Consider the following 11297-nt stretch of genomic DNA (forward strand, 5'->3'; position numbering starts at 1 on the left):
AAAAAACAGTTTGATTGGCTATAGGCTAAGACGGTTTACATTTACTCAGCCGTAGAACCAATGGCATTCCAAATGGTTAACAGAATGAAATGCTATGTGTAAATGCAGACATTCACAGATTCTATCTAGTGGTTTTATAAGCTTGTAGTTCTCAGTAGAGAATTGATTAACTAAACAAACAGCAGAAGCAGACCTGATTAAAGTAATATGATTAACAAGAGAGCGACGACAGCAGCTGCCATCTGTACGCCTGTCACTCAAAGACCAGGAATATCACCAGCAACTCATTATCATATAATTGGCTTGAGTAGCTCGAGTGTAAACACAGCCGTCTGGGCTATCATCTGTTAGCAACCTCTGCTAACAACATGAAGGAATGGTAGAGATATGAAGTGTAAAAGGCAGGAGAGTAAGGATTTCATCTCCTCATCGGGCCTGGATTTCAGTCAATATACAGGTAATAGCTATTATAGCTATGGATTCTGTTCTGTGCTGAGACACATGATTTGATAGTCTGTCAAAATGATATACAAGGTAACTTGCAAGTAGCAAGTTACCTTGTATATCATTTTGACAGAATACAGACTACTGATGTGTCATATATGAGAGGCTATAAGACTGCCTTGGCTGACTCAATGGCTCCTTGTCTGGTGTCTCTTTCTGTTTCACTCTGTTTTGCAGCTATTTACAGCTAGCTTTTAGTAGCAACTCCCCACTTCAAGTGTGATGTCAGCCCCATCAGCAAGGTCAGGGACAATCCCTGGTGACTGGACATTGTGATGGGAAAAGTAAAAACAACCTTGAGTAACCTTATGGCTTTAAGGTTCAGCTTGTCCTTGTCAGGAAACTGACGCTGACATTCCACCTACATGATCTAAATACAAAGCTCATTTCTCCTTGACTCGTGTTTCAGTGAGGACAAATGTTTACAGTGCTCATAGTAATGAGAGGTAACTGAACATTTTGAAGTTTAAAAATGTATGGAGCCACAAGGTGTCCAATTTGTTTTAACAAGACGTGTGAGATAACATTATTGATTACTGATTGCAGTTCCATTTTTTGTTATTTGGGCTGAAAGGAAATTCTGGTATTTTATTAACCTGAGTCTTGTCTACCATTCAAAGCACCTGGATTCTTGCGATATCACAAGATCGCACGATAATTGCGGGGTCACATATCACATAAAAGTCCTCCTTGTCAGGCTTCAGGTAATGCGTTTGTGACCGAACAGCAGCCCCCCGAACCAATCAGGGCCCTGTGAGGAGCTACTGGTAGCTACGGCCGGGGTTTAGGTGTGCGTGATGGCCCTGACTGTTTAAAACAACAGTGACGAACGGAATAGACAGATGGTTCATCCAATCGCCTGCCAGGTATTTTTTTGAAAGCGCCTGCCCTTTTCCAAACAGTTTCCAATGACGGCTTCTCAGATGGTTTTGTGTAACAAACCATCTTGTGCGTCAGTTTTCCTCGTCTCTGAGTCTGACTTAGCCTGGTTGACACCAGACCCACTCTCTGTTGAGAGTGGGTCTGGGGAAGGTTCGTTCACAGCCCATTTCCAAAGGGGCGTCACCAACGGACGCCGCTCAAATGCCTCTGGGCGCAATTGGATAGACCTAAAACCAATCAGAGCGATGAAGGAGATGAGGGTTCAACATCGCTGCGCTATCATCATCGTGTAAAGCCCGCCTCAACAGTTGTGATTGGTGCCTCAATTTGGAAAAATTGGAAATTGGCTTGAATGGGCTCTTGGCCAGACTGACTTGCAGAGCAAATTTCAAATTTGCCGGAAGTTCGTCAGGGTTTTCCCAGGCTAAGTCTGACTGAAAGTAGCGCCAGAAATTAACCCCCTTCATTGGCTATGGCAGCCAACAGCAGAGGCATCTTCCGGGACTGCTTGTTGGCTACCAACAACACACAAAGGTTCAGACAGAAAGCACAGCGAATCTTAGCCAAAGCAGTCAGTGTACCAACTGCAGAGACATTAGCTGTGTCTGCGTTCAGCTCAGCCTTTGACTGAACACAGAACTCACCAGAAAATCCCATTCTTTTTGCCATTTCCCTCCGATCTCTCTCCCTTTTCATCTCCTCTCTGTATGTTTATGAAGAAGATTTATAAAGCCCCAGGATATGTGGCAGTTTTTTGGTCTAACAGGTCTTTCCGTAGACTTTATTAAATCGCAACACCTAAAAATCCCTTTACATTTCGTCTGTACATACAGTAAAGATAAACAGACTATCGAACTATCGTATCTGAGTGAAGTCTCGAGTCTCCAGTGTCTGAGTCCAAGTCTAAGTCTGAGTCACCAAAGAAGAGTCCGGGTCGAGTCCAAGTTCAGTCACCATTACCTGAGTTTGAGTCCAAGTCAAGTCACGAGTCCGGAGAATAACGACTCCAATTTTACTTGAGTACGAGTCCAGGAATTGAGTACTCCATCACTGCCTATTACACATAAAAGTAATCAGAAACTTTATCCAACTTCTGAGTCCTATTTCATAAATCTTTAAGAAATCTGTAGGCGAGTCCAAGTCGAGTCACAAGTATAGAGAATAGCGACTCAAGTTCAGGACTCAAGTACTCCATCACTGCTGCCCAGTACTTCACAGCTGAGATGCTATAGCCAGTTGTAGATAACAACCAGTGAGATTTTGTTCTCTGTGTGATCACAATGGTACCACACCGGGCAACCTCACCAAGAGACTTTGGGATGATGTGCACAGTCACTGCACTGGCTGCAACAACTAGTTCCAGCACGTAGAATAAATACTTTTTTTTTTAAATGTGGAACTATTTATTTTTCTTGTTTAAAGCCATAACACCAAGTCACGTCAGTAAATTGCACACTGCAAGCTCGTGTTTACCGGCCTGGCTCGTTGATAATGACTCATACAAAAGGAAATCAAAGAGATGACAAAAGATCTAATGTAGTTAAGCTCAGCATTCTATGGACAGATCACTTCCTCACAGCCGTCCTATAACTCAATTTCATGTTTTGATATTTCTCATGTGCAGTCGGGTAGGTGGGATGGTAAACTGGATGAATAGAAGCTGTCACACTGTGTGGATGTTCTCCCTTGCAGCCTTGCTTTACAATTAGGACAGAGAGGAAGGGATGTTGTTTGTTGCATAAAATTCTTGCTTCATGCAGCTTGTAAGTTACACAGTACGAGAGTGTGAGGCTGACTAAAGGCTGGCTGATTACTAACATCAGCAGGCTGTGGTGGCTGAGTTTGCAGTGTAACCTACGGTAAGCGGGAGTTCATTGAACTCTAGTAGCTCTCTGCTTGTGCCTGGAAGAAAGCCAGGAAGTGTGTAAACTCAGCCTGGATCTTGTGATTGCTCACACAGCTGAGCCCAAGCACTGCGCAAACACACCAAATCTCCTCTACAGCCTCCTCCTCCTCCATAACAATCATCCCTACAACATTACCATTAGTGTTGTTACCCATGGCTTGGGAACACAGGAAGTTGGAGGCATGAGGGAGGGAAGTGGTGGAGATTTACAAGAGATTTGGGCGGTTTGGTAGGAGATGAAAGGGAAGGGATAAATGGAGGAAGACCTAAGATGGCGCCAAAGGTAATCAGACAGTTCTTATAATAACACGGCGGACGCTCCTTGTTCCAACGCATCAGTCATGTGAGGCTCCAGGCTTTACCTAAGGCAGTTTGCACTGGGTGTGGTGGCGTTTATGGATGGCTTAATAAACATGGACGATTACGATCCTCTCATATGAAGGACATCATACCACACCTAACTATTCTCAGGAAATTGTGTTTGGCCTTCATTATCAAGTCCATAGCTGGCCAGAGGCATGAAGGAATCAGTATGTTTCAAAGAAAAATGTTCTTATCGAATCGTCTAACACCCTCTGGCAATTTTTGTAACTCTCCAAAACAAGCACCGTGTCAATTATTTCCACCCCACACAGTGATTGGGCATGAGTGTGGAGGTTTGGAAGTAGTCAGTGTTTGAACTCTCTCAAGCTCTCTTTTTTCGTTCCTCGCAGAACTACAGTACTTCCATCACTGTTCACGTGTACAACCAAGTGCAAGACTGAATGCTGGACTGTCTGAAAGTGTGCGTACAAAGACAGAGTTGTTGGATTCAACGTGATGCAGACAGGAGGAGCAGACTTTTTGCCTTCTGAAGCATGCTGAACCCTTAAGGGTCCTGATACACCAAGTCAGCTTTAAAAAACTAAACTCTCTCGTCAAAAGCATTGTTAGTGTTGCACTTACTCTACACCCACACTAATAAAAACCTGCGTTTTAGAACCCCTAAAACGGAGAATTTTGAAAAACGCTGCTGACCCCATTTTAGTTTGAAAACTCCTCCTGTCTAGACGAGTGAAAACAGAGACTTTTAAAAACAATGGCGCAGACAGCCACGTTCGCTCCCTGATCGCATCTTATTAGTCACGACGTGGCCGTCCCCCATTCGTCACGCCCCTATCACATGACCCTTTACCTTGACTTCCTCCAGCGATGGATAATGTTCCTGCTCTAATATGTCACTATTTGCTTTTCAACAACTCCCAATCTATGTTCCCCACCGCTTTATACTCATGTGTTACTTTCATTTACAGTTCCACCTCGTCGTTGGTCAAAGAAATAAATCTGTGGTCTTACTTTTTGCATTGTTGTTATTCCTCTTTAGTATTTTCTGCAACTAAGCAACCAACCGCTGAGTAGACAAAAATTCAAACGCTAGTCATTCTAGATACTGTTGATGTGTGCAAAACTACAGCTGATAATAAACATCTTTCTGTAAGTGCACTCTCCTGTGTATCTGTATCAAATATAGGAATGGTGTTGTTACCACTAAAGGAGAGGATAATCATACAAAGTTTCTGACCTATTTTTCTCCCTATCCTACCATCCACCTCTCACTCTCTGCCATCTGTGCTGTCTGTCTGACTGATTGACAAGTGCACTGAGGTCACCTCTTCTTCTTTCCGTTTTATGGCGGTTGGCAACTAGCGTTAAGGTACATTACTGAGGTTGCTGATCCGCTAGGTAGCTTTTAATGAAACTCATTGACAGAAAGAAATGAAACCCTGTGAAAGTTTGGCTGTTCGCAAGTTCTTATCGCCTCATTTTAGGACTATGTTCGCTACAGCTACGAATAAAATGTGTTTTAGTCATTGTTTGAATTATTAAGACTGAGAAAAGGGAAAAAATATACACATTGTTGAAAGCTAAGCCCCGGGCCTGCTTGTAGCTACCTAGCTTACTTGATGCCAGTTGGTGATTTAAAAACCTGTTGCAGAGTCCTAAGCACAATCACCCTGCAGAGCATAACCAATAAGACTTTGGTATAAATTGTTAAGAACTTAGATCCAGTACCAATTATAATTGCGGGAACTTTGAAAATGGCTTCTCTTGTGTGAAGTAAACGCAACATTTTTCAACTTTCTGCTAAGATATATGGGACTTTTTTGCAACGAAAATGCGGGGATTATGAAATCATGCAAGCCCCACATATTTTGCGCGGAAATCTGCAATTTATGCGGCGAAAGTGCGGCGTATTTGAAAAAATGCGGCCCCCGCATCAATATGCGGACTTTGGCTGATTATGCATTGAATTATGCGATCGTATAATTGCGTTTTTCTGGAGGGACTGACCATAACATTTCAGTCACCTAAAATGTAGCCTATGTGCGTCTACAGCCAGGCACCTAATCCTCTTAATGTTGCCAAACCTCAGGAGTGGTCATGAGTTTCTATAGACTAACTATGAATTACAAATACCCCCCCCCCAAAACAAAAGCCTTGAAAGAAAATGAAAAAATAAATAGTGCGTAGACAGTTACCGCTAACTTACCGCCATGCTTGATCTGAGGCGAGAAATTCAGCAAACAACAAAAAAAGTTAAATAAAAGACATTTCCGAAACAAGCCCACTGCAGTTGCTTAAAAAAGTATCTGGTTGGGCATGAGAGAAAGAGAGACATTTAGGAACTTCTGTAGAAAGCTCAAATATGGTTTGCGGCACCAGACAGATTTCTTTCATTTCTGAGGCCAGAAAATAGCTCTTTTAATAGTAAAGGTTGCCCCTGCCCTATCAGGACCCAGCAGGTCAGGGCTCACCACCCAACGAGGATACTAAGTAAGTATGGGGAATATATCAATAGAAATCGATAGCGTGATATGAGACTAGATATCGTCTTAGAATGTGGATATCGTAATACGACATAAGAGTTGTCTTTTCCTGGTTTCACAGGCTGCATGACAGTAAAGTGATGTCATTTTCTGAACTTACCAGACTGTTAGAGCCGTCTATTATTTTCCTTTACCCACTTAGTCATTATATCCACATGACTGATGATTATTTATCACAAATCTTATTGTGTTAATATTAGGGCTGCACGTTGAGGAACATGAGGAAAATAACTAATTGCGATTATTTTGACTGATACTGCGATATGATTCACGATATTGGAGGGAATGATCGTTTTTGTATCACTCATTTTCATTTATAATGATTAACATTGAAATAAATTAAAATGATTATAGTGTGATTTTTGCGAGGACCTGTACCAAACAAAGATGTTTTCTTCAGTCTGTAGGATAGGATTTGTAGGCCGGGACGTCTCTGCAGCACCTCATTCATTCAGAATGATTTGACACATATTTTGCCTTTAACAAATATTGCGCCCGCCTGCGATTTGAATATTGCACTAGTACAAATTGCAATTTTGATACAATTGCGATTAATTGTGCAGCCCTAGTTAATATTTTGGGAAAGCACCAATAGTCAACCTTACAATATCGATATCGGGGTATTTGGTCAAAAGTATTGTGATATTTGATTTTGTCCATATCGCCCAGCTCTAATACCAACAACTCCGGCACCTTAAACTGGCAAACTGACAGAGAGAATGAGAAACGTCTGGTCACAATGAGTGTATTACAGACAAACAATGATTGATGCGAGCAGTCATGTGAGCAAAGCAGAGCAAATATCCTGTATGTCATATCATGCTGAGCAATCTCAGGCCTGAGCTAATAGAGCTTTGAGACGAGGTGAGCCGAGCAGCTGGTTATCAAGCAAAGCACACGTAGAATCCAGTCAAATTCATCTCGTTATTTGTTGACTGTGGAACGTGACGCTGGAACACTGATTAATTCAGAGGTCTGTTTTCCTGCTCTCTGCACAAAAACACAAGATCATGGTGCTCTGTTCTATTATACTCACATGCCACCTTTTCTCGATTTGTGTGTATTTGACTAAGTTCTACTGGCTTTAGACACTGCAGCATGCTGCAGACTTTAGTCAAGAGACTTCCTAAAATGAATATATTGAATGGGTACGAGAAGGACTCAATGCAATTGTGTTGTGTACGGACTGTTCTTTGGGTTATACATTATGTCTAGTTTGGATGGGTTATTATTCCGTTTGATATAACTGACAGATGAATAGCTGTAAATTAAAAATAATGTGTATATGTATGTGTGTATGCATGTGTATATGTATGTGTATATGAGAAGAATTAAATTGTTTGTATATAACTGAAGTAGAAAAGTAGAAAAGTTTTTTTTAACTTCTTCCTACTCCTATTTGAAGATTGAAATTCTTATTTGAATAATTTACAATAATGTTGAAAGATATGTTTGCGGAGTATTTTGTTTGTGTTGGTTTTCTCACTTGCACTGAAATGTACATATTCTTATTTATCTTTTTATTTTAAACATGTTCATAATAAACTTAATCAATCAATCAATCAATTCTTGTCATGTTGAAGGGAAATACTAATCCCAGTTGCCCCTTTTTACATTAAAATTAAGTATACTATTAGTAATGTGTAATCATTTTTGTGCGTTTTTCTTTTGTAATATTTGCACGTTTTCTAATAATTTAATTCTAAGTGGTAGGGGTGCATGATTCAGAAAATGTCATGATTCAATTCAAAAACGATTCTCAGTTCAAAAACCGATTCACAGTATGTAAATGTAGTTACTTTTCATATGGGATTGCAGTAGACATACAATAAAATAAAAATAAATATATGAATCGATTTTTGGAATTCTATGAATCGATTAAGAATCGGTAGAGCTTGATGTGAATCGATTTTTTTTTGCACACCCCTAACTGGTTTCTACATATTTGTACAATGTTATGTAATGAACCTTGCATTTCAAGCTTTAAAAACAAAGTTTTAATAGTATGCTGAAAGGTAAAAAAATAAATAAAAAATTGTCTAATAAACCTGGTAGTCACTGGGTAAAAATGTGTTTTTGGACCCCTATAATGGTTTGCATAATTCTTTGTGAACAATTAGTTGTCGTGGGTCACCACAACAAAAGTCAGGAATTTTGGAGTGAGTTTATTTTAAACATCCCGAGTGCTGATCCGGCCCAGCTATGGCTTCTAGGTGGCACTTCTGTCACACAGTCGGCACTGGCATGACGCAGCTGAGCCTAGAATGGCCCCGATGGCACCAGATTAAAGATGGAAAGCACAACATGTTTTTGGTAGAGCTTAAAGTCTTCTCAGTTTCTTAAAGGATGTAGAATGAGAACGCCTCCAAAACGTCCCTGTATGACTTTAATATTTTTTTTTAATTTGTATTATTGATAATTGTTTTACATTTACACTTATAATTAATATAATAATTTATTTTGGCGCGAGCTCTATCAATATGCCACCCAGGCACCCTGCACTGTGTCTCTCAAAAAAAAAAGTATCATATTTGTAATGGAATATTTAAGTTCGTTTAATACTTTGTTCAACTATAGAGATTTTTTTTTATCATCATTAGTTTTTAATGGCTTTTAAAGCCTTTACCTAATCTCTGCTCTCCTACCTCAATATAAAAGGATTAAGCTTGGCCTCACTTTTGACATCGAAGACCAACCACACACATCTGATAATGTGTATACCAATCACACTTTAGATTATTTATTATTCTTATTATTTATGATTTAGTTCTGAATGTTTAACTCACTCATTTTCCAGCAGGGTCATGCACACCACCTCTTTGACCCCCGGGTTATTGGCCTTATCGCAGGAGCAGCCCTGCAGGCTCCAGGTGGCCACACGCACCACGGGCTTCCCGTCCCGCAGGCCGGACGGAGGCTCCACGTTGGGCCGCACAGAGAGGATCTGGGTCGGTCCTCCGGGCGGGAGGTCCAGGTCGTCGCTCCGGAGACTGAATGAAGTCGGGCTGGGGTGGGACTTGGTGGTGCAGGTCAGCCCTGCATTGGTGTTGGTGGACGGCGCCCTGGAGCGCTCCACGAACACATGGAAGCGGATTTTGTCCAGCAGGGAGCTGTTGATGTGGTTGACCCTCACCAGGTCTTCGATGCTTCTGAACGGGCCGTGCTCGGCCCGGTAGGCAACGATGTTCTTGGCTATTTTCTCCGTGATGCCTCGGATGCTCATGAGCTGCGCCGGGGTGGCGGTGTTAATGTTCATCCCGGTGCACGACTGGTGATCCAGGTCTTTGCGCAGGGAGGACGGGGAGTGCTGTGACGAACTGGTCCTGCTGGAGACGCATATTTCCAGTTTGATCACCTCCAGTTTGGTGGCCCCGATCCCGCTCACCAGAGCCAGGTCTTCCACCTTTTTAAACCCTCCGATGCAGTCCCGGTACTCCACAATATTCTGCGCGACAGCGCGGTTGACTCCCGGTAGGGTCATGAGTTCCTCCTCCGTGGCTGTGTTGATGTTCAGCCGCTCCTGGTTCACCAGAATGTGGCCAAAGTTACACGCGGCGCTGAATTTGCGCTTGCCGCAGCTGAAGTCTGTGGGGTCCCTGGGGATGGAGCGGTGGCAGCCCAGACTCCCACCCATGGCTCCCCGGCAGCAGGTCACCCGGCAGCGGGGCTCGGGTCAGTGCAGCGGACGGGAGCGGACAGAGCGGCACAGCATAGAGAGAACAAGCTGAAACACAACCGCGAAGGGGACCAGAGAGGTGACAGTCACTGAGGTGTACACACAGATATTCGTCCTTTAATCACAAACTGAGCTCGTTAAAACTAAAGCCGAGCATACGCACCATAACGTTAAAACGGTCCTCAGTCCGGGCTAAGTTAACGTTACACACTGCATGTAGCCTAGCTTTCCCGCACGCCGGTTCGGTGTCTCACTGCTCCTCGTGCAGCTGAAGCCTGCCTTGTGTTTGTCCTCGGCGGGGGACGACGAGAGAGCTGGATATACGGACCGCTCTCTGGAAACTTTGCCCTCCGACAGTCCGCCGTGTGACTGTTCCACAGGTCGGCCTCCACACACACACTTATCTGACAGGGAGACGTCAGCGCTCACATCAATACCAACCATCGCTCCCAACGTGCGTGAAGCCACACAGGTTCAGACAGGCAAATACAGGAACACTTGGTATCACTTTTCAAAATAAAAGTAGCATCATCAGTTTCAATATTGAAATGTGCACACTTCAATACAGGTTTAGTCTCATCAAATTAGGACACATAACATAAATAAATAGGCATATAGCCTACCTATATATATAAAAATAAACATGTGCATTTTAATTCCAAATAAATAGCCTGCAATTTAAATTATGCCAATAAAGAACAAATATAGCCTATGGAGAATTAATAAAGAGTATTATCTATTTCTGTATTTTTATATGTATCTCCACATTCAGGCCTACTTATTACCACAATCATTTCTCTGCAATAATTTCTACAATGCCACATTTTCATTTATTTCTACGCTATCATTTTTATATTTTCAGATATTTATACATTTACTTGAACACATTTAGTCTAGGCTATTTCTACAATACATGAGTAATGTATTAATGTATTTATTATTTTCGGCTGCATTTAAATTAATTACTTAATTACTTAAATTTTCAATTCATCGTGCACATTTTTTTTCTATATGTTGGCTATTAATTCATTTCCCATGTCCCATCTGGGCCCCCAACATAGAAAACCAGTCTTTAAAAAATAAATGTAACGACCAGTTTGTTTATCTACATGTGATCTATCCATAAAATGTATATTGTAATTTTGTGGTGCCCACAGCTAAATAAAAAAGAAAAGAAAAATAAGAATCGTGTGTCAATCCGGCTTTTATTTTGAACCCAAAGCCTTTCCTGTTCTGTCATGTGTGTTTTAACTCTTCCTCCATCAGCAGAAGCAGGAGGAGGAGGAGGAGGAGGAGGAGGAGGCGTGGCTCCACCCATGACAACCTAATGGTTTATGCTGCTGGGGAAGATTATTACATAGCCCACATGTACATTTTCATGAAGGCTAGATTCACATTTAGATTTGTTTATCTTTTTTGTTAATAATTGATCCTTCAAAATTGATGTTTGGTCTTCTAATGT

General features: G+C 41.8%; 1 protein-coding gene across 2 annotated transcripts in view; it reads right to left on the bottom strand.

Annotated features, from left to right (window-relative positions):
• The window catches only part of eepd1 (endonuclease/exonuclease/phosphatase family domain containing 1), a 36069-nt gene extending 25779 nt beyond the window's left edge, over positions 1-10290 (bottom strand). Inside the window, exons 1-2 of one of the 2 annotated variants that reach the window (XM_039820051.1) lie at positions 9999-10290; positions 8946-9883 (exon numbers count right to left, since the gene is read on the bottom strand). In XM_039820051.1, the coding sequence (XP_039675985.1) occupies positions 8946-9793 (848 nt within the window). In that variant the 5' untranslated portion in view covers positions 9794-9883; positions 9999-10290. Of the gene's footprint in view, positions 1-8945 lie in introns of both variants that reach the window. The other variant, XM_039820050.1, reaches the window with a different exon arrangement.
• Positions 10291-11297: the final 1007 nt, after the last annotated feature.

Source organism: Perca fluviatilis, chromosome 13 (genome assembly GCF_010015445.1).
Source record: "Perca fluviatilis chromosome 13, GENO_Pfluv_1.0, whole genome shotgun sequence".
Classification (NCBI taxonomy): domain Eukaryota; kingdom Metazoa; phylum Chordata; class Actinopteri; order Perciformes; family Percidae; genus Perca; species Perca fluviatilis.